The sequence below is a fragment of the Adiantum capillus-veneris genome, chromosome 3, assembly GCF_014529385.1.
Source record: "Adiantum capillus-veneris isolate H3 chromosome 3, ASM1452938v2, whole genome shotgun sequence".
Classification (NCBI taxonomy): Eukaryota; Viridiplantae; Streptophyta; class Polypodiopsida; order Polypodiales; family Pteridaceae; genus Adiantum; species Adiantum capillus-veneris.
Window position 1 is genome coordinate 21,967,411 of NC_140933.1, and position 24,382 is coordinate 21,991,792.

A 24,382-nucleotide genomic window follows, 5' to 3' on the forward strand; every position below is an offset into this window, starting at 1 on the left:
AGAAGGACCTCTATTTGCCATTAGGCGGTCTTGCGAAGAAGCCCGCAACAATGGCAGATGAAGCATGGATTGTCCTTGATCGAAAGGCACTGGGAACAATCCGGTTAAGCTTGGCGTCAACGGTGGCCTTCAATGTTTCGGAGATGAAGACCACGGAGGACTTGATGAAGTCACTTGACGACTTCTACGAGAAACCATCGGCATCCAATAAGGTATTTCTTATGAAGCGCTTGTTCAATCTAAAGATGGCAGAGAATGGTTCAGTTGCAGAACACCTAAATGACTTTAACACAAACATAAGTCAACTTCGATCAGTGAAAATCAATTTTGATGACGAAGTGCGAGCTCTCCTTATACTATCATCTCTACCGGATAGTTGGGACAGCCTTGTGATGGCTGTAAGTAATTCTATCTCTGGCACAAATACTCTTAAGTTTGATGATGTTGTGGGTGTTCTTCTAAGCGAGGAAATGCGAAGGAGAAGCACAGGAGAATCATCAAGTGCTGCACTATCAGTGGAAACAAGAGGAAGGCCTAAGGAGAGGTTCAAAAACCAAAAGGGTCGTGATCGCTCAAGACGGAGCAAATCACGAACAAAGTCAGTTCTTGAATGTTGGAACTGCGGCAAGAAGGGCCACGTCAAGAAGGATTGCTGGTCCAAGAAGAAGAAGGAGACAGAGTCTCAAGACAACAAGCCAACATCGGAGGCCAATGTGGCAGGTAAAGTAGAGCAAGATGCTCTAATTCTCTCATTAGACAATGTGTCTAATTCCTGGATAGTAGATTCCGGGGCTTCATTCCATGCGACACCACACAAGCAACATTTCCAAGACTACACCAAAGGTAATTTTGGGTATGTATACTTGGGAGATGATGAAGCTTGTGAGATTGTCGGCAAAGGTACAGTTTCTATCAAAACTGCTAACGGAAATGAATGGAAGCTGAAAGATGTTAGGCATGTTCCTTCTCTTCGCAAAAATTTGATCTCTACAGGACAATTGGACGATGAAGGTCACAACATTACATTCGGAAACAAACGGTGGAAGATCTCAAAGGGATCTTTGGTGGTTGCCAAGGGTGAAAAAGTCAGTACACTTTACTTGTGTGCTGTTAGCACGCAACCTTCAGCTTGTGCAGCAACTACAGAAGTTGACAGTGCGGTGTGGCACTACTGACTTGGGCATATGAGTGCCAAAGGAATGCAAATCCTTCAAACAAAGAAGCTTCTACCAGGTTTGAAAGAAGTGGACTTAGAGTTCTGTGAAGATTGTGTTTATGGTAAACAAAAGAGGGTAAAATTTCAAAAATCAGGAAATGAAAGAAAAAATAAAAAACTTGAGTTGGTTCATTCTGATGTTTGGGGTCCTGCAAGTACACCATCACTTGGTGGCTCATTGTACTATGTAACATTCATAGACGATGCGACTAGAAAAACATGGGTTTATGTCATGAAGAATAAATCCGATGTATCTTCCATATTTCAAAGGTGGAAAGCCTTTGTGGAGAATGAAACAGGTACCAAGGTTAAATGCCTCAGATCCGACAATGGAGGTGAATATTGCAGCCAAGCTTTTGAAAGCTTTTGTGCTAGCAATGGAATTCGGAGGCAAAGGACAACCCCAAGGACACCTCAACAAAATGGGATTTCGGAAAGGATGAACAGGACAATTATGGAACGAGCACGAAGCATGCGGCTACATGCAGGCCTACCGCTTGAACTTTGGGCGGAAGCTGTAAGTACGTCTGTGTACTTAATCAATCGGTCACCCTCAACGGCATTGGATGGGGGAGTTCCAGAAGAGGCATGGACAGGTAAACCGGTGAATTATGCATTTCTCAAAGTGTTTGGGTGTGAGGCTTTCATGCACATAGATAGAAGCCTAAGATCAAAGTTAGATGCAAAGTCCAAAAAGTGTTTCTTCATTGGCTATGGAGAAGGAGACTTTGGGTATCGCCTATGGAATCCTGAAGATGGTAAAATCTTAAGGAGTAGGGATGTAATTTTTAATGAACAAAATATGTACAAAGATTACTTGGAAAGAAAACAAACAAAAGAAACAGGTGATGAGTACATGGAGCTTGAGGACGGTGAAGACTCAAGGACTGCAAACGGTGACAATGTGCAACAACATCAACCAAATGAGGAGCCTCAACCTATTCCCCGAAGATCTACAAGAGCAAGTAGACCTCCAGAAAGGTTTGTTCCTTCCTTCAACCATCTCTTGATCTCAGATTCTGGAGAGCCGGAATCATATGAAGAAGCTATGCAACATGAATCCAAAGAAGAATGGACGAAGAGCATGCAAGTGGAGATGGACTCACTACATCAGAACCAAACATGGGAGTTGGTTGAGTTGCCTAAAGGTAAGCGGGCACTTCAAAACAAATGGGTGTACAAGATAAAGGAAGAAGAAGGTGGGAAGAAAAGGTACAAATCTAGGCTTGTGGTAAAAGGTTTTTCTCAAAAGAAAGGTATTGACTTCAATGAAATATTTTCTCCTGTTGTAAAAATGAACTCAATTAGGCTTGTCTTAAGCCTTGTGGCTGCTCATGATCTAAATCTCGAGCAAATGGATGTAAATACGGCATTCCCTCACGGTGACTTAGAGGAGGAAATCTACATGCTTCAACCAAAGGGGTATGAAGTAAAAGGTAAGGAGAAAATGGTTTGCAGATTAAAGAAGAGCTTGTATGGTTTAAAGCAAGCATCAAGACAATGGTACTTGAAGTTTGATCGATGGATGTTGGATCATGGATTCACAAGATGCAACTCGGATCACTGTGTCTACACGAAGAATTTGGGAGATGGGAAATTCATCATCCTAATGTTGTATGTTGATGACATGTTGATTGCAAGTGCTAACATGCAGGACATCAAAGACCTAAAAGAGGAGCTGTCCAAATCTTTTTCAATGAAAGATTTAGGTGCTGCAAAGAGGATACTTGGTATGAAAATATCAAGGGACAGGACGAAGAAGACAATAAAGCTATCTCAAGAAGATTACATCAAGAAGGTACTAGAAAGGTTTGCAATGCAAAATGCAAAACCAGTTTCTACACCTTTAGCTGGTCATTTTAAACTAACGAAGGATATGTGTCCAAAGACACAAGAGGAGATAGCCTATATGTCTAAAGTTCCATATGCTGCAGCGGTAGGTTCTCTAATGTATGCTATGGTCTGGACAAGGCCAGACATTGCACATGCAGTGGGAGTTGTGAGTAGGTTCATGGACAACCCAGGTAAAGAGCATTGGCAAGCTGTGAAGTGGATACTTAGATATCTAAAAGGGACAACAACAAATGCTTTGTATTTTGGAGGAACTGATATTTTTCTAGAAGGGTATGCTGATGCAGATATGGCAGGTGACAAAGATACTCGAAGGAGCACTACTGGCTATGTGTTCACGGTTGGAGGCACAGCAGTAAGCTGGGCTTCAAAGCTGCAGAAAGTGGTTTCACTTTCTACCACGGAAGCAGAGTATGTAGCAATGACGGAGGCAAGCAAAGAAATTCTGTGGCTTCACAGATTCTTAGAAGAGCTTGGATTCAAACAAGACAATTGTGTCTTGTACAGTGATAGCCAAAGCGCTATCCATCTTGCGAAGAACTCAGCCTTTCATTCAAGGACAAAGCACATTGAAGTGAGATATCACTTCATACGCACTCTTTTGGAAGAGGGACAACTAAAGCTAGGAAAGGTGCATACAAGTGAAAATCCTGCAGACATGTTTACAAAGGTGGTCAACAAGGAGAAGTTGAGCTTTTGCTCATCTTCAATCGGCATTCAAGGATAAAAAAGCCAGAATGGAAAGCAGTCACAGGTTTGGTTTGGAGATCAGTCTCCAAGTGGGAGATTGTTAAGTATGGAGCCTGATTTACCCTTGTAATTTTCTGTGGTAAAAGCGCACATTTGTAAGGCCCCCATTATGAGGAGAAGCCATCGTGCGTGAAGGAAAATCACTCACCGGAAACCAAAATTTTCACAGACAAGAATCAGGGGCAACTTTAAAGGCCTCGGGGGCGGAGGCCCGCGAGACTTTTTTTCGCCGGAATATTCCTTTTCGTCGGAATATTATGGCCGGACGGCGGTCGGAAAGTGGTCGGAAAACAACCGGTCGGTTGGCCGGTGGCCGGTAGTCAATGGCCAATGGCCGGTGGTCGGAAGTCAATGGCCGGTGGCCGGTGGTCGGAAGTCAATGGCCGGTGGCCAAATTCAAAAGCGGACTTGTCTTCTCAAGGGCGGCCACACATGGGCGGATTGGAGGGTCCGATTTGGACTTATTTGCACAAGGGCGGCTACACATGGCTGTCTCTCATAAGAGAGGGCAGCCCTTTTGGCCTATAAAAGGAGGCCATTTCTACACACATTTCATAGTGTGAAGTTGATGCAACAAGGTGAGTGTGAGGTGGTGAGAGTGAAGCAAGGCGGGAGCTCCATTAAGGGTATAATCCCTTTGTAAACTACTTCTTGTTTTGAAGTACCAAAGCCATTGAGTGGCTGCTTTCCCGTGGACGTAGCCCACATTGGGTGAACCACGTATATCTTGTGTACTCTCTCTCTCTCTCTCTACACTATAATCTCGTGTATATAAATTTGTCTCTCTCCATTAAGTAATCTACTCAATTATCTATTTAGCTACGTCTTATTTCCTAACAGTCGTCACCAATATAGAGTTAGAATTTAGCAGACACAAGATTTGTAGATTTCAACCCCTAGCATTTTCAGTTTTCAGCGCGTTTCGTCGCTGTCATCATCACCGTCGACATCGTCGGCAAGACCATTGTATAAGATTTGTGCAATCAATAGCATAGACCTCTCTGGCCATAGAGAGTGGGGCCCTTGGAGGAGGGTTTGGCAACATTTTGGTGTCGTATTCTCTTCTCTCTCTATCTCTCAGTCTCAGCACCTTCATTCACAGTGTTTATCCACTTGTTTCTGATGATTTGCACTCTCTCATTAAAGGAACGGAAGGCTCTCCCTTCCGCAAGTAAAAGGAACCCTTGAGCACAGTTCGGAGCACTCATCTTGAGCAAAGTTCAACATTCACTTCCGTTTCACCTTACATTGGTATCAGAGCTTTGAGAGTGTTCTGTTTCACTCAAGGAAAGAACCACAAGATTTTTCTTTTTGCTTGTTGCGGTCGCATGTAACCCAAGTCCACTTGGACGTGTCGATTCCTAATCGTGTTTTTGAAGAGTGACAAGAAACCCAAGAAAGAAGGGCTTGTCCAGCCTCCCCTTGTTTCTCTTTTTACTCATTGAGAGCGGACCATGCACTTAGTGTCTGGCCAATCGACGTGAGGTGGGAAAAAGAAACCTTGGTGTGAGCGCAAGGTCGCCAAGGGGTGGGCCCGTGGGAAAGATAAGAGCTCGGGTAAGAGAAGATCCTTCTCTAACACAGATTTCAAGCTAAAGGAAGAACCTCAAGAACTCAAGATCCTCAAGAACTCAAGAACCCAAGAACCATAAGAACCCAAGTTCCTCGTGAACTCAAGAACTCAAGACTTCAGTGTATGGTCATCACCCGAAGTGGAATTGATGCTTCGCATGGAGGTGGAGAATAAAAATTTTCTCCGCCAAGAGGTTTTTCCGACCCTCCTCCTTCCCCATCTATGCCAAGGATTGCACCAAATCCTATGGAGGCTTTGGTCAAGACGATGATGGACGTGATGATACAACAAGAAGCGCAACGCGCCACCTTGGAGTGCTAGCGCGAAGAAAGAAAGGCAGAATTGGATCGTGAACACGAAGAAAGAACGGTAGCCTTAGAGCGTGAGTGCGAGCAAGCGCGCTTGGCGGCCGAAGAAAGAAAGACCGAATTGGATCGCGAGGTGCGAAGAAAGACGGTTAGCATTGGGGCGTGAGCATGATCATGAGCAAGCGCGCTTGGCGGTCGAAGACAGAAGCATAGCCTTGGAGCGTGAGCAAGCACGCTTGGCGGACAAAGATAGACGAGCGGCCTTGGAGTTAGAGCGTGGGGCGTAGAGAGACCAACGCATGCAAGACCTGGTCCTACAAGTACTTCACTCGAAACCCAAGCCGGTCAAAGATTTTGGTAGTTCATCAAGTAGCAGAGACTCGAACTCCAACAACCCCGTCACAGAGAAGATCACGTTCGGTAAGTATGACGCTAAGATGGATGCTAGTGTTATTCATTCTTGGTTGCATCAATCTAATGCTTATTTTGCGACAACTAAGAAGACAGGAAATAGCAAGGTTTTGACGACAACCATGTACCTTGCCGGTGATGCCATTAATTTGTACCACGCTTGGCAAGAGGCACAATCGACCGTGCACCTAGAGGAAGCCGACGAAAGGCGCGTCCCTTTCCTTCAATTCGGCCGACTTCCAAGACAAGCTCAAGGTGCAGTTTATGCCACCCCATTACCTAGCACGGTTGAAAGACGATTGGCGCAATCTCAAAATAAATGGTTTACCTGTTATGTTTTTCTCTAATCGTGTTTTGCAACTTGGCACCCAATTACGCAAATCGGATGATGAGCGCAAGGAGGCTTTATTTTCGGGTTGGACGACTATATTAGGTTTGATGTCGAAGTCCTCGACCCCATAGATCTCAACAAGGCGGTAGCGATTGCTCTCGCGCAAGAGATGAAGCACAATAAGGGAAAGCCGAAGGAGACCAAGACTTCTCAAAGTACCTCTCAGACTCCTCAGAATCCTCAGAACGGTAAGAATGGTAACTCTTCTAACCAATCTTCCTCTAGTGTCTCAGAAAAGAACTCACAAAATGAATATAAAGGTAAAACTAACACAATTGCTAAACCTAAGCTCACCCCATATGAAAAAGCAGCACAAGGAATTTTAGGAGGATACTTTACGTTAGTCATGTGAAGGGTCAGTGTTTTGTCATATTGTTTGATCCAAGTAGTATGCATGATGTGATTAGTGACTCTCTTGTCGAAAGAGCCTGCTTGGAGGTTAGCAAGACATGTCCTTTCGAGGTGTCGGGCTTCGCTCCCGGTATGGACTCTCTCATCATGCAAGAATACCTTGATGTGCTGTTCAACGTTCAACAAGCGTCCATCCGTAGAAAATTTGTAGTATCTCCTCTCTCAGGATGTGATATGCTTTTAGGCATTCGATGGTTTTGTGAGCATAACCCTCTCATTGATTGGGCAGCCAATACTTCCACTTTCAATGCCAAAAGTGACTCTCCCATTGTCATTCATGGGGAGGAAGTTGTTCATTCTTCATCTCTCATTTCTAATGTGCAGGAAAATCTTGAAAAGAATCAGGAGAAGGAGACTCTTTCAGTCTTGTCTTCTCCAAAGCACGACACACATGATTTGCATGATACAGATGTGATTATTCACAAGGATGATGATTTGCACGATAAATATGTGATTGTTCACAAGGATGATGGTTTAGTTGATGCTTGTTCTAGTGAAGCTAACCTCATTGCAGATTCGATCAATCACGAAGAACCGATCTTGGCTCTCGAGTCGAGATCTAAGGAACCCCCACAGGAAGTATTGTGTATGTGCATGATTAGTCAATACGCATTGTTCAAGTGTTTCATTCGTGACGGTTTCCTGTATTTTAGTCACCATCTTTATGTGTTCCCTTTCCATAGGCATGCCGTATTGTACGATGAACCCGATTCACTCATGAATAAGCATGGATGTATGCGGACTACTCATGAAAAGATGAAATGTTTGCATTCAAGGAATTCACATTCCATGTCTCTTCCTTGGCATGACACAATATCCAAAAGAGCACAAGAAGGATTCAGCATCAAGCATCGGCCTTTCCATTGTGATTTGCCACAGTTGATAGATTTAGATCAAAAAGTCAAGCTTCGATCTCACGGTTTGTGTGTGTTTGATGAACGGTTTGGCACTCTGTCACTTTGTTCATCTGCATCGTATGCACAGTTTTTTCGAAAGAATAGTCTTTTTCCAGTCACTCTACATAGATGGGTATGTTCATGTTTTTGTGTTGGAAGTGGTTTCAAGAAATTTCCTCCTCGGAGATTCTTGATGAAGGTGGACCTACGTCCATAGACGTAGTTGGACCATTGAAGCAGCCATAGATCCCTTTGTGTCGCTTTCGGCGCGGCCCAAAGAAGGAAGCGTTGCGGACCTTTATGAAGTTCAAGTATTACATGACCCACGCATCAGAGTGGGCCGGTGAAGAGTCCTTCCCAGGATTTCAGACACTATTGGCGATCTCCCTCGACGCCATACAGTTCGGTAACAGTACCTCACTTTAAAAAGTCGGGGATGTCACGTGTACATCTAACCCTATGTGTATGTGGACAAGAGCCTTCATGACAAGGGATTAGTTCAGCTTAGGAAGTGTTCCGGCACCTTTGTGAGTCTGTTCGCAGGCCGTGCTCTCTACAATGCAATGGACTTGCCGACGATGTCAACAATGATGAGGACGACTACAAGACAGGGCTGAAAACTGAAAACGCTATGGGCTGAAATCTGCAAATCTCGAATTTGCTGAATTCTAACCCTATGTCGATGTTGACGGCGATGCGACGACGACACGCTAAAAAGGCAGATGCTGAAATCTGTGAATAACGGGCTGAATCTGCAAATGCTGGCTGATCTAACCGTGCGGCGAGGATCTACTGCAGGAAGGTTAGATCTGCGAGGTTTGGGGGCTATGGTATGGGGGCTAGCTGCTGAAAATGCAAAACGCTGATGAAAATGTGAGAACTTGTCACCAGAAACTACAAACACTAGGGCTGGTTTTCTGTTCTCAAAACGCTAGGATTGAAAATGTGTCTGTTGCAGGAAACGCTAGGAGATCTGCAAACGCCAAGCTGGTCTGCAAGTGGCAAAACATTGGGGCTGATCTGCACTTGATGAAAACGCCAGGCTGATTCTGATGGCTGAAAATGCTAGGTGCTCCACCGAGGGGTCTTGCTGAGAAGGTGCACTGTCAGACTTATGGTCTCTGATGCCTCTTCTGCCAGAAAACACTAGCGCTAGCTTTTCTTATATACCTGCTTGGTCAAATTGCCCTACCCAGTTTCCCAACAAAGTCACTTATTAATAATAAGTGAAAAAAGGCTAAAATAGGAAAAATAGGTTTTCTGCACTGTAAAATGCTCCTAAATGGAATCTGATGGTATTGTTGATGATCACGCTGTGTGCAACCAGAGGATATGCATCTACTCTAAGTGCCTAGACATGCACGGTCTGCGAACAGACTCGCAAAAGAGAACACTTCCTAAGCTAGGCTGATTGAACCCTTGTCATGAAGTAGCTTATCCACATGCACATAGGGTTAGATGTGCACGTGACACCCGAAGTGGGTTGGTCTACCGTATACATGTATCCGAGGTATGAGATGGCATAGCTTTGATTTTATTGTTGGCATATAAACGTGTCCCATTTGCTAGTGAGATCAAGGATTCTCAAAAGACAGAGAATGTAGCTGTGCAGGACATGTCAGTAGACTCCATAGAGATAGAGGTAGAGTGGCAGTGATTTAGTGAGACACAACACGTGTCATCAGAGTTTGTGCAAATAGAGGTAGAGTGGATCTGCTCACTAGAGACACAAGAAGAGATGTTGAACATGAAGTTCTTGATATGCTCATGCTAGAGGCTGATGAGTTGACGTCAGGACACATAGTTCCGCCTATGGATGAGAGAGACGTAACCATCCCAGTGTCGACGATGACACATTTATACGTGATGAGTAATACTGATGATGTAGTGCATGCAATTAGCGTTGAAGAGGATAGGATAGCCAAGCTCCCCTAGATTTTCCAGCGTTCAGGCGTCTCATGTACGACCTACTAGTGTCGAGGCATGACCTAGCATTTGCAGTGGGAGCATTTGTAGCAAAAATTATCAATCGTACAAAAAGTGACACTAGCATGATGCATTGTGGATCTATGAATGTTTACCTATCACTAGAGCCGATACGGCTGCAACTAGATCGAGTGAGCGAGCTAGTGCACATGGATTGAGAGAGTGTCTCACCTATTTTTTGTACATACTAGTAGTTTAGCTAGCATGACCCACTTATTGGCACATTTGCCTTTCAGTGGGAGGTTCTTGGGGTAAAGGAAGCATGTGCCTTGCCCCAAGACAAACGTCCACTATCAGCCACACACTGACCTCACTAATTGACTCACTTATTCTTTATCTACATAGAAGAATATGGAATGAATGCTTGCTTTAGACCACTCTAATCCACCTCACTCTAAGAGTTCTCTCTCTCTCTCTCTCTCTCTCCCCCGCCCCCCCCCGCACACACACCTCATTCATGGGTCTTAGGGTAGTTTATACGACCCCTTTGATAGTCATTCATGTGTTGCCTCACCATCAATGAAGAACCAAAACCAAAACACAGTTATGGAAAGGTCATCCGTCAGTTCTCAGTTAGTAGTCTATGCACGGACCAAGCTCTCAAGGCAACCATCAATTTGTTTGGCTCATGATTGTGAATACAAAAGCAAATGTACGAGCTCGCTAAAGGACAAAGACAAAGGCAAGCTTGACAAGGATGGTAGAACCATTGCTTAGTTAGCTTCCTTGGTATCCACGAGGTCTGAGATCCGTTGTTATAGATGTGAGAAGACGCTTTGTTTGGCTCGAGAATGAAAAGCCAACGGCAAAGGCAAGAACTTACAAAATGAAAAAGGCAAAGGCGTGCCGGACAGAGATAACGGTGATAAAGAATTGACAGAGGAGATCGGCATGGCACATGTGGTGGCGATCACAACGTCCACAACACCAGATTTCTAGTCAAGAGGCAGTTGTCGTCATTGGGAGAGGCTTGTGAGTGGCAGAGAGGAACAAGCAGAGCTCCCTACAAATGATTTGAACCCATGTGTGGATTTCAAGTTATCGATGTTTGAACCCGTAGGTTGGAGTTGCCACCAATGGGAAAGGCTTGTGAGTGGCAGAGAGGGACAAACATAGCTCCCTACAAATGATCTGGGACACAATTGTATGCATCTATCCTTGAGCTGCAATTGAGTGGATGGGCAAAAATATGAGGACATACAGATAGGGGGACATGCCGATTTTAGGAGAGGCTTCTCCACTCTTGACCATGTTTTGACACTCAGAGCCATCATCGAGGAGGGTAGAGCACATGGGAGACAAATTTTTTGTAGCTTTGTGGATTTCCGCACAGCAATGGACATGGTGCCTAGAGCCAGATTGATGCGCAGACTACATGAGATGGGAGTGCCCAATGAGCTAATTTGGGGAATCATGGCTCTCTACAAATCAATGATGGGACATGTACGCACTCCAGAGGGGATATCTTATTTAGTTCACTCCACTATTGGATTGAAACAAGGTTATCCATTGTCCCCTACTCTATTTGGTATGTATATAGATGAGGTTTCTGTTTACATCGACAGAGGGTGACAGAGGTGACCAGCTAGTAGGGACATGGATCCCATTGTTGTTATATGTTGATGATATTGTGTTGATCTCTGACTGACCGAAGAGTATGCAATGACATTTGGATGCATTACATAGCTTTGCAGAGGATAGTGGATTGTCTGCAAACCTTGGTAAAACTAAGGTTATGGTGTTTAACACCACACTGCAGTGGGTCATGAGATCAACTCCTACATTCACTTATGGTCAGGAGACTGTGGAGTATACACATGCATACACTTATCTTGGGGTAGTCTTCATTGGGCCAAGGTTTTCTTTGAAGAGAGCAACATAGACTAGACTAGCGTAGGCGGCCTTGGCAGGATTGGAGAGGGTGTGTTTGCAGTTCAGTTCCAGGAATCCCGAGCAAAGCTTTGGCTCTTTGATACATTGGTAGCTTCAGCTATGCTCTATGGGGTTCAGGTTGTTTCGAGACCCTCTGTAGATCAGGATGGGTGGATAGGCCCTTGGTACGTATGATCTCTCGATTGATTAGATCCAAGGCCAAACGAGATCATAAGAGCGGAGTTGGCAGCCCTCCCCATGGAGGTCAAGGCGCTTGCCAGGTGAGTCTCCTTCATGTACAACTTATGGGATACTACCAAAGACAGATATGCCAGATTGGCCCTTGAGTCCTCTAGATTGTTAGCTATACACGGGGATACATCATGCTGGTATGCACAAATGTCATCATGGTTCCCGATACGTGGCTTCAACATGGATAGATTACCTCCCTTCCAGTTTTCCCTTGATGCACCATCATTGTCTCTTACACGAGTGAAGATTACTAAACTCATTCGCCAAGACCTGACCCAGCTGAACACCAAGAGGACATGGATAGAGCCGACGCAAGAATTGGACATGAAGATGGCTTTCTATGGAGAGTATTGAAACCGGCCTGTTCAATCCAAAAAGGGCGGTAGACTTTACTTTAAACCTTGATTTAGCTTTCACCCATTATTAGTCGTCTATTTTACCTGTACTTTCAAGACACAACAAAGGGGAGAGGGATACAGGCTGCTAGATTGCACCTGTATGAGTAGACGGACACCAGATTGGCCCCTAACTTAGGCGCCCCTTTCGGTATTTCTTTATTGTTCAAAAGAGGGAATAAACGCTGTGGTTCCTACAAGCTGCCCCGCACAAACTCGGCTGAATTTCCACTGTTCCAGCCCGATTTCGGCAGCATAACTGTACTAGAACCCTTCACGGTCAGTATTCCCACGCATTGACTGACTTTCCCGACGCATACGGGCACTTTGCAAAACCTGGCGAGAATCTGCAGCACGCTGAATTCTCTGTTTTCAGCCCTGAAAATGCTCCAGATCGCCTGTACAGCGGTCCCCTTGCGTCCCCGAACCTCCTGGGGGTATTAGGGTCCGTTTAGGGCCAAAACCCTAAACCTGCAAAAATACACAGCAGGCTGTAATTCACTGTTTCGGGCTCCGTTTCGCGTGCCGGTCGCATCCCTAGCAAGTCCTCGAGCTCCCGCACCTGTAGGGCTACTTGCCCTTTGAATCGGACGAGATTTCTGGCGTGAAACCTCTCCGAATTCACCTGTACCTGCGGGGGGGATTAGCCGCTAGCTAATCCAGTACCTGTGCAAGAGGCTCTTGCCTCGGCAATCGCGCATGAACCCACACAACTGTACATTGGTCAAATGAAGAGCCCACTAGAGGGGCATAACATACTGCCAAAGGGGAGAGAGAGGGCAGTGCGTAGCGTGCAGGGCATCACTCCTGGCACCGCACTGTGCATAAGAGGGAAAGCAAGCACTCCATAGCTCTTAACCTGTGACAGAGACTTGCAAAATGAGCCTCCCAACTATAAATCACGTTTTTGCCTTCTCTATAAGTAGTAAACTGGCCTCAAAGTGCCAAGTGTCACTCATTTGTGCATTTTCCCGCTTTAGACCCTCGGGTCTAAAAATATCTCACCTGCAGCCTCTGTTGACTTGGCCACAGAGTAACAAAATGATCCCCATGTCAAACTGCACGTAATGACGCGAAGACATTTTCAGGTCCCAAAATAGCAGTTCCCTAAATTTTAGGAGATGCTGCCATTGTATCTTTCTAGGTCATCCGACCCTCTTTGTACACTGCGGCCACATCCAGAACTGAAATGTAGCCTCTGTAGCAAAGGATTCCACTTTGGCTAGTCAATGACCCCACTTGGCTAACCATAGTCCTTGTCCAACCTTAGTGCTCTCTTGCCCTCAGGCCTGGACTCCCTCTGGACAGTTCCACACTAGCTATGCAATGCAGGGCAGTTAGATTTCCCGAGGGGTGTTTCCAAAAAGTGAAAGTAAATAGATAATAAGAAAGAAATCAACAAAAAGGATAGATAGTAGTCACACGCTGGTGACATACCCCCTCTTGAAATCTCAAACGTCCTCGTTTGCATCTATGTCGTCCATGCTTACTGTCAACACTGATGTATTCAACACCTGTCGACACATATACGACACATACATGCTCATTGTCAACCCTGGTGTATTCAACACCTCGTCGACTCATGTATTGCCTGCGTATGAACCCTGTCCCAATGACATAGTGGTAGCTTCGCACTCTGCCATTGCTTTGAGTCACGAACTTTCCAATGACAAAATGGTAGCTGCACATTTTGCCACTGTCTTATAGTACACGTTGGATCCCGTAACACTTTCGAGCATACCCAAACCGACAGTTTAAGAATGCAGTTACACATGTACTCTTTAATAGAAGCAATCACTGTATCCTTGACAGACTGACAAGAAATACTCACTTCTATAGCACTAACCAAACTTTTGGACATTCCATAAGAGCAATTGCCAAACTGACAATCTGTACAGCTCTAACATTCATGTAACAGGTATTTCATTTGAGCTCACTTTAAATACCATGTACATCATTTGTTTCAGAAGCCATTGTCACACTGACAATCCATGTAGCTTTGAAACTCAAGGGGTCAAGGTAGGTTGCAAATCGAAGGCTTCCAGGTAAAGTGATAACACAGTTGGTGACTCTGCAAGTTCACCTTCTTCCATCCACTTAGCATCCATTGGTGGATAGTTTCTGAACTTTACCAAGTAACGCCTAGCAACCTTGCCTTTCACTTTCCTTTCTTTGTGTGCCAAAATCTGTTCAGGGACCAAGATTTCGTCAAGTTCCTCGACTTCCGGCTGATCTTCAGCTGGCATATCTTCTGGCACATCACCCATATAGGGTCTGAGAAGACTCACATGAAACGCATTGTGAATCTTCCAACTGTCAGGCAATTTCAGCCTATATGCAACATCACTGATTATGTCGCATACTTGAAAAGGCCCATAGTAACGCATGCTGAGCTTTGGAAACAGTCTTTCCTTGCCCTTCATCTTCTTTAACCTTGCCTTTTCAAACCGTAGAAGCACCCAATCACCAAGTGAATATACCACTTCACGACGGTGACGATCAGCTGCTTTCTTTTGCTTTGCCTGAGTCCTTTCTAAGGCCACTTTGACCTTCTTGTACATTTCATCCATGTCCTGAACATACTTATCTGCTTCAAATATGTTGTCCTTTGTATGCAGTATGGGAGGAACTTTCTTGCCACCTTCAACTATCTCAAAGGGTGCCTTGCCAGTTGATGAATGCACTGTATTATTGTATGCATACTCCACCAATGGCAAATACTGCTCCCACTTTCCTTTATGCTCTGACACATAGCACTTGAGCAGATCTAGGACAGTAGAATTTGCCTCTTCCGACTGCCCATCTGTTTGAGGATGAAATGACGAAGAGAATTTGAGCGTGGTGCCCATATTCTCAAACAAGCCTCTCCAGAACAAACTTGTCATGCGTGGATCACGGTCGCTAACAATCGACTGTGGCATGCCATGATACTTGAAAATATTGCTCATAAACAAGCGTGCCATCTGATCTGGCTTTATCTTCTTCCTGACAGGAATAAAATGAGCCTGTTTGCTGAATCTGCAAATAATGGTCCAAATACCATCATTTCCTGTCTGCGTTCTTGGAAGATCAAAGATAAAATCCATAGCAATACTTTCCCATGGTTTATCTGGAATAGGTAGTGGTTGCAATAACCCTGGTGCCTTTTGCCTGTCAAACTTGACCTTTTGGCATATTAGGCATTCTCGCACAAAGGCATCCACATCCCTTCTCAATGTAGGCCAATAGAAGAATGTCTCAACCGCTTTAACTGTAGCATCGATACCACGATGCCCTGCATACGGTGGGACATGACTCTCTTCCATAACTTTGCGTCGCAATGGCTTTGTGACACACAATCTGCCATGCATCATCATGAACCCGTCTTTAAGAAGATAGTGTTCATGACGTTGTCCATCCATTAGTTGCTCGAAGACCCTTGCAAAATCTTCATCATTTGCATACTGTTCTCTCATATCATCAAGTTCATGATGATAAGGAATCGACACAGCTGAAATTTGTGGCTTCCTTGACAAGGCATCAGCCACAACGTTCTTCTTGCCTTCCACATGCACAATCTGAAAATGGAACATGGACAAGATATTTGCCCATCGCATATGCTTTTCAGATAACTTTGTCTGTGTCAAGAAGTATCGCAAGGTCTGATGGTCCGTTTGGACAACGAAATCTGCACCTAGCAGGTAGTGTTTCCAACTTAAGAGCGCATGAATCACAGCCAGTAATTCTTTCTCATAGACCTGCATGGTCATCTCTGGCCCTTGCAAAATTCTGCTCTCATAGGCTACTACCCTGCCATCTTGCATTAGCACAGCACCAATGCTACTACCGCAGGCATCACACTGGACCACAAATGACTTCCTAAGATCTGGCAACACAATGACTGGATCCGAAGTCATCTTTTCCTTTAAGAGATTAAAAGCTGAAATCTCTTTTTGTGTCCATCTAAAGGTGACTGCCTTCTTTTGAAGAGCATGTAAAGGTGAAGCAATCTCAGCGAAATTTCGGATAAACCTTCTGTAATAGGAGCATAGTCCCAAGAAGCTTCGGACATCATGCACCGTCTTCAAATTTGGCCATGACTTGATCGCTTCGACTTTTGCAGGATCCATTCTGACACCATCCTTTGAGACAATGTGTCCCAGAAAGTGAATCTCTTCCAGAAAAAACTCACTTTTCTTTGCATTGATGAGCAACCTATGACTGCGTAGCTCTTTGAACACAATGGCCAAGTGATGCCTATGCTCCTCTTCATTCTTTGAGTAGACTATCATGTCATCAAAGAATGTACCAACAAACTGCTGGTGTGGACGGAAAATTCTGTCCATCATCCTATTAAACGTAGCAGGAGCATTTGTGAGACCAAAGGGCATCACTAAAAATTCGTAAAGGCCAAACGTTGTTCTAAAAGCAGTCTTGTGCACATCCTCTGATCTAATGCGGATCTGATGATACCCACTCTTTAGATCTATCCTGCTAAACATAGCTGCTCCTTCTAATTTGTCCATAATATCATCAATTCTAGGTATAGGGAACCTATTCTTGATGGTATTCTTGTTCAGTGCACGGTAGTCGATGCACATACGCCATGAGCCATCCTTTTTCTGCACCAACAACACTGGAGAACAGAATGGAGATGAACTGGGCTGAATCAGCCCCTTTTCTAATAACTCCTGTACTTGGCCCATTATCTCTTTCTGCTGAGCCGCACTAACCCTGTACGGAGGCTTGTTTGGTGGGCTAGAGCCTGGCACCAAATCTATCGCATGGTCCTCGGGTCTCTCTGGCGGTAATTGAGACGGTAATGAATCGGAAAAACAGTCACTATACTGTTGTAAAAACATTGACCTTTCTTTATCTAGCACAGATAAATTTGATTCATCACAATCTGACACTTCACGTGCAAAAACCAAGTACGCAGAAAGATGCTTTTTCATTACAGAAGTAATAGCAGAAGCTGATACAGTAGGAATAGACTCCCCTTTAAGCTTTACATCCAGAATATGAGTCTTTCCCCTGCTCTGTACAGTGATCTTTTTGTTGTAGGCATCCATGATTCCCTGTACACGAAATAACCAAGGAATACCTAACAACACATCACATCCGTCCAGTGGCATGATGTAAAATTCTTCAGCATCTACATAGGACTGGATATGTAGACGCAACTTTCCGATGATGGGTGTCACAGCCTCTGTATGGCCAGGACATGCCAAACCTGCCTCTGCTGTATACCCCATCTCTTCAGGTCTGATTCCCAACTTTGAAGCCAATTCGGGGAAATGAAGTTGGCTTTGGCACCTGGATCAAAGAAGATAAGCACTGTTTGATCCCTAACCTTTCCCCATGCTCTGCAAAGCTCACTTGCATCTGAATTTGGCTTGTCGCCCACCATATCTGGCACTAGACCAGCCATGGGCTTCTTTCCTTTCTTGTCTTCCTTGTCTTCAGAATCAGCTGGCCTTTTCTTTGTAGGACAGTTGTAAGCGATGTGGCCAGGCTGCTCACATATAAAGCATTTGTTCTCTGTCCTCAGGACCTTCTTTTGCTCTTCTGACTTGCGAGGAAAACGTCTTTTCCATTTCTTTGCTGGTCCTTTTTCTGATTCAGCCGTAGCTTTGTCTTTCCCTGTGTTGGCCGACTCCTGAGTCCCTTTAGGAGCCTCATTGGGAACGTGCTTCTTGGCTGAATTTTTCTTGCCTGATCCTGCCTTGACGCCAGTGTTAAATTCACAATCTTCTCCTTGAGCAAACCATTGCCAGTGTTTGCTACCTCGATGAGCTGCGTCAAAGTAGTGACTTTGGTCTTTGTGCAGTATTTTCTCAATCCTTTAGGTAGGCCACAACAGTATTTTTCAATCTGTTCTGTCAATGGCACAAACCTATAGGAAGTTACTGGAAGTAGAGCTTTCCAAAACTTCCGATTGTAATCATCCAGATTTCTGCAAGTGGCAGCATTTAGCTGGTGCCATTCTGTCATGACATCTGCTTCGAAATCATCAGATAACCATGCTGCTGCAAAAATCTGCTTGAAGTAAATCCATGTGGACGGAGCTTGCCCTTGAAGCAATAAAGTTGTCCACCATTGTCCCGCATTCCCTGTCAAGAAAGTGGCTGCCTTGCGGACCTTTGAAGCCTCTGTAAAGTTTCCCCCTGCATAGGCCTTGTCAAACTGCTGGAGGAATGAAAGAGCCTTCTTCCTGTCATCAAACCCTGTAAAGGTCGTGAATGACACTCCTTTGCCACCTTCTTTGTACGGAGTTGGCCTCTCCAGCGGCGTTAAATTGTCATATGGAAGTGACTGAAACATGGGAACACTATTAGGGTTCATCTGTGTTCCTTGGCCGCTATTAACTTGACCTGGAAATGCCATATTTGGCTGCTGATTTGTAATTCCAGCCATACCAAAATTTGCTTGTGGCATCCCAAATTGTCCCTGAGTGCTTTGAAACCCTGGTTGCATACCCATGACACTGTACATGGGGTTAGGCATCATCGTTTGAGCACCCGCAAACACTGTTCCTGGCGTATAAAACTGATTTCCAGGTGCATGACCAGCCATGCTCTGAAATACCGATCCACCTCCAAAATAGCCAGGGTGTACTGAAGGTGGTGGGAAGACCTGTTGCATAGCCTGTAAGTTGCTTCCCTGCCCATTAGAACCAGCTATAGGCTGCTGAAAGGTGGCGGGCTGAATTGGTACAGCTTGAAAAACTGGCATCTCAGCCACCTGTTCTTGCACCTTAGGCATACGTTGTGGAGACTGCATGTTCTCCGTCAAGTGTACAGGTGTTTCCATTGACTGTGCGGTATGAATCACCTGTGTTCGAGCCTTAACAGGCTTTTGAATATGATCCAGTGACCCAACTTGCTGAGACGGAACGGAGGTTGCAGAAAGGCTAAAAACTTGGGTTCTGCATTACTTGTGTGAACATAGCCACAGCAGTAGCCAACTGGGTCCTGAATATATCATCATCAGTCTGTGGTGGTCTTGAGGACTCACCCACTTCATGTGTCTGTTGACCCTGTGAAGAGGAAACCTCTTCAGTCACATCATCTGGTCTATCAGCCATAATTGCAATTCCCTGTGTCTCGTCTATGATCCCTGTGTCTTCAAGCCGAAAACTGACAAGGCTCACTTCTATGGGAAAAAGTGTGATTTAATCCCGTCGATGGGAACCAAGAAACCGGCCTGTTCAATCCAAAAAGGGCGGTAGACTTTACTTTAAACCTTTGATTTAGCTTTCACCCATTATTAGTCGTCTATTTTACCTGTACTTGCAAGGGACACAACAAAGGGGAGAGGGATACAGGCTGCTAGATTGCACCTGTATGAGTAGACGGACACCAGATTGGCCCCTAACTTAGGCGCCCCTTTCGGTATTTCTTTATTGTTCAAAAGAGGGAATAAACGCTGTGGTTCCTACAAGCTGCCCCGCACAAACTCGGCTGAATTTCCACTGTTCCAGCCCGATTTCGGCAGCATAACTGTACTAGAACCCTTCACGGTCAGTATTCCCACGCATTGACTGACTTTCCCGACGCATACGGGCACTTTGCAAAACCTGGCGAGAATCTGCAGCACGCTGAATTCTCTGTTTTCAGCCCTGAAAATGCTCCAGATCGCCTGTACAGCGGTCCCCTTGCGTCCCCGAACCTCCTGGGGGTATTAGGGTCCGTTTAGGGCCAAAACCCTAAACCTGCAAAAATACACAGCAGGCTGTAATTCACTGTTTCGGGCTCCGTTTCGCGTGCCGGTCGCATCCCTAGCAAGTCCTCGAGCTCCCGCACCTGTAGGGCTACTTGCCCTTTGAATCGGACGAGATTTCTGGCGTGAAACCTCTCCGAATTCACCTGTACCTGCGGGGGGATTAGCCGCTAGCTAATCCAGTACCTGTGCAAGAGGCTCTTGCCTCGGCAATCGCGCATGAACCCACACAACTGTACATTGGTCAAATGAAGAGCCCACTAGAGGGGCATAACATACTGCCAAAGGGGAGAGAGAGGGCAGTGCGTAGCGTGCAGGGCATCACTCCTGGCACCGCACTGTGCATAAGAGGGAAAGCAAGCACTCCATAGCTCTTAACCTGTGACAGAGACTTGCAAAATGAGCCCCCAACTATAAATCACGTTTTTGCCTTCTCTATAAGTAGTAAACTGGCCTCAAAGTGCCAAGTGTCACTCATTTGTGCATTTTCCCCGCTTTAGACCCTCGGGTCTAAAAATATCTCACCTGCAGCCCTGTTGACTTGGCCACAGAGTAACAAAATATCCCCCATGTCAAACAGCACGTAATGACGCGAAGACCATTTTCAGGTCCCAAAATAGCAGTTCCCCTAAATTTTAGGAGATGCTGCCATTGTATCTTTCTAGGTCATCCGACCCTCTTTGTACACTGCGGCCACATCCAGAACTGAAATGTAGCCTCTGTAGCAAAGGATTCCACTTTGGCTAGTCAATGACCCCACTTGGCTAACCATAGTCCTTGTCCAACCTTAGTGCTCTCTTGCCCTCAGGCCTGGACTCCCTCTGGACAGTTCCACACTAGCTATGCAATGCAGGGCAGTTAGATTTCCCGAGGGGTGTTTCCAAAAAGTGAAAGTAAATAGATAATAAGAAAGAAATCAACAAAAAGGATAGATAGTAGTCACACGCTGGTGACAAGTATCTTCTCCAACTCACACAGGATGGGTTTGTGATTCGACCCAGCTATATGGATACACATTTCTCTCATGGGTTACGGTGTGCCATTGGTCAGATACTGACATCTTCACACCAGCTTGAGATTGAGACACAGACATCTTCATGTCAGCTTGAGATTGAGACAGGTAGGTTCATAGGAATACCAACAGCCAGTAGGATATGCCGCCTATGCCACATAGAGCCAGTCTGCCAGAAGCGGAGATGCATCATATATGTCACTACACAATGTGTTATGAGATACGGGGTCACTTCCACTATCTATTCAGAGAAGGCTTTGGACCTTTGAGCTATCAGGACCAAAGATGTCTTGGACTATATCTACTTGAGTTACATAGACAGAGAGGCAATTTACTGAGGAGATATGGAGAGAGACAATCCCAAAGACGGATTACTGATTTCTTCACACCAGACACAGGACAGATGAAGGAGCAGCCACCATTGCAAATCTCAGCTCATACTCTTCACACCCGCGGTACCCTCATTGACCAAGCATTGGAACTAGGGAGATCGAGATGCCCCTGATTGAGGAGAGGAGCTTCACAGCATTGAGGGAGACTACAGCAGAGGATTCAAGCCATATTGTCTCGACATCCAGAGTGCAGATGAGGATGGATTCACCACTCATTATATCACCCTCTTATTTTGGGCACCCATGGGATTAGTGATCATAAATACCCCACACAAGTCCAGCTAGTAGCACCTTTAGATTCATCTCAATCTCTCTTTTATGTATCTCTTTTTTGTACCAGACATGATATCAGATTCACCAGTTTGTAATGATTGGTCTTAAAGGTCATTTTGGCATCTTGAAGACGTTAACATATCATTTCATCTCTCTCTCTCTCTCTCTCTCTCTCTCTCTCTCTCTCTCCACAGTATTCTCCCCATTACACTTTCGCATTGTCGACTTTGACAAATCTATGCATTCAACTGGTCCCAAAGTACACTACTTGGTCAACCTTCACCTTTTCCACATGACTCATGAGCAGTTCTATACCTGAAAAGCTATAGTCACTGACACATCCTCCATCAACGCTTGAAAATGGCACCATTAGTCTTCTATCGCAAGGAAATGCACCGAGAAGGACAATAATTTTCTACAAAGACTCCACTGGTACCTCATCCTCATCAAACTTCCAGAAGGTCCCTCGAGATGAGGGTAGATGCTCATCACCTCACCGGGGTGTTAAGGAGGGGTGAAGACACTCGGGCAGCAAAAAGAAAAGCGAAGGCCAAGGCTCAAGTGCTTTGAAGCAGCAGCCTGCACAGCAAGCAACTATTAAGGTGCGGCAGCTAGTATCGAAATTTGTTTGCATGTCACAAATATGCCAAATCGAACCTGCGATGGGGTGATTTTCATATGTGATAGAAATCATTCACAGTTCAAAAGAGTTGAATAGCTGATGAAGGAAAGCCGGGAACATGCATGTGGAAAACGAACGCAGCGTGTTAATAAGCCCTTACCACAAAGAATCAAACCACGGTTAGCCGTGTGTCTCTAAGAGACACCGAAGTACAAACTCACATGATGCTGCTTGGCACAAGCTTGTGAACTTGAAGAGAGCCTGCAGGGACTAAGTTGTTCTTAAGAACTCTCCTCAAACCGGCGACCTCAAGATTTCTAAAGAGATGATATCCAGGGCCCTTTCAACATTAACGCCTTTGAAGGCAAATAGTCCTACACATTTCTGTGACCCATTGTGGTTGGCTATGTACTAACAGACGCATAAACATATGCTTAGACTCTTAACAATGCCAAAATTTGACACTTACAAGTCTGAAGAACTATCTTAATAATATACATATCTCCAAAAATGATAGAGCAACGAAATGTATTTTTCTGCAAACAGCCAAGGTGATTAAACAAAGTAGAAGACAACGTTCCACAATAATGGAAAATTTGTGATGTACAAAGCTGGTCTTCAACCCACGTAGCAATTACGCTGAAGCTCTTTGTCAGTATCAGAACACAGAGTCATATATTTCTTTACTGCACAATCTCAGCCATTCAGAAAACGGAGCTGTGTATTCATGGGACAGGGGATAGCAACTAAAAACGCGAACAAGTAAACCAGCAGGAAGTCTTCTTAAACATCCTGTGACCATCCACTGCTCTTTAGACAAAGACACAATCCACAGGCAGTGAACATACATACATTTGTATTTAGCTTTTGCTCGCGGGCCAGATACTAATCTTCTCTTTCTCATACTTGATGAAGATGGCAGCAACAGACAGCATAAAATAAGCCTGCAAGCCAATGACAGAGCTCTCATGGTACTTCAGGAAGCTACTACCTGAGGCAAGCTCCACAAGAAGAAATGCTGCAAGTCCCAGAGCTGCGAACCGCCCATTGATGCGCTCGGTGTAGGAATTGAACCCTAATTCAATGAGCAAGCCATCAGAGACTGGATCCTTGAGGGGAACAGGTGGCAGCAGAACTTTATCGGCTCCCTTCTCCTTTGAGGGGGCACTAGAGAGGGAGACGTAGTCCCCGGCCTTGCGAGCCTTTCGCTTTTCAGCCTTCGTGCCGGTGCCGCGGTTGGCACGGCGCCGCAGTTTTGCTAGTCTCTCCTCAAAAGAGTCATCTGATCCACTCTGCGAATCGGCGTCTTCTTCGTCCTCATCCTTCCCGACCTCTGTGGCTGCATCTCCCGCAGAGGATGATGCGAGTCGAAACACATGGCGAAGGTCAGATTTACCGAAGTCTAACCTGCAGGCAGGCGAAGATGGCCAGGAAGGGGAGACGATTCCGCAGGCTACGAGCTGATGATGCATCGCCATCGCCATGCCCGGGCCTTATCTCAGTACGCCCGAAGTTTTAAAATGTCCACGTCAGCATTTTACGGCTCCAGTTTGCAGCTGAAGGATCGGAGCACAGGGGTGCTGGTCGGCTGAAGTTGTGGAAGGATTGAGCACATAACAAGCCTAGCCGGACAACGTGAGGCAGCAAATAACCCTCTCTTGGCGGGAGACGCAGAAGATGACGGAAGGCTAGGAGAAAGTGCATCTCATTGGCCCCGGCTCACTCTGCACTGGCTGGTTGTTGGTAGAGGCAACCCTCAACTTTCTTGGTGAGCGGCCAACCTGAAAGTGCTCTACACATCACGAATCAGTCAGCCAGTGAGCCCTAGTGCTCATTACAAGAGCACTCATTAGTGTGTGGCAACAGAAGGGGGGGGGGGGGAGAGGATTGTGAGAGGGAGAGAGCATTGTCTATTTTTAATAAAAAAGAGGGAAAGAGAGAGTGGAAGAAAGTTTAAGCAAAAAAAAAAAAAAAAAGCTCTCCCAAGCACTAGCTACATCGCTAGTGCTTGGGAGAGCTCTTTTTGGCCTGCCCAAAGGACAAAGGCTATAGAGATCCCTTCTCTTTTTG

The 24,382-nt window shown here is 45.3% G+C and overlaps 1 protein-coding gene across 1 annotated transcript; it reads right to left on the reverse strand.

The window, feature by feature from the left end:
* Positions 1-22,823: 22,823 nt before the first annotated feature.
* Positions 22,824-23,893, reverse strand: LOC147460591 (FKBP-type peptidyl-prolyl cis-trans isomerase). The gene has a single exon (XM_086508054.1). It carries the CDS (start codon positions 23,794-23,796, stop codon positions 23,173-23,175), a length of 624 nt encoding a protein of 207 aa, XP_086364180.1. The 5' UTR covers positions 23,797-23,893; the 3' UTR covers positions 22,824-23,172.
* Positions 23,894-24,382: the final 489 nt, after the last annotated feature.

Bases quoted from the DNA above. Each gene is read 5' to 3' on its own strand.
- LOC147460591 (XM_086508054.1), bottom strand. From the start codon at position 23,796: ATGGCGATGGCGATGCATCATCAGCTCGTAGCCTGCGGAATCGTCTCC.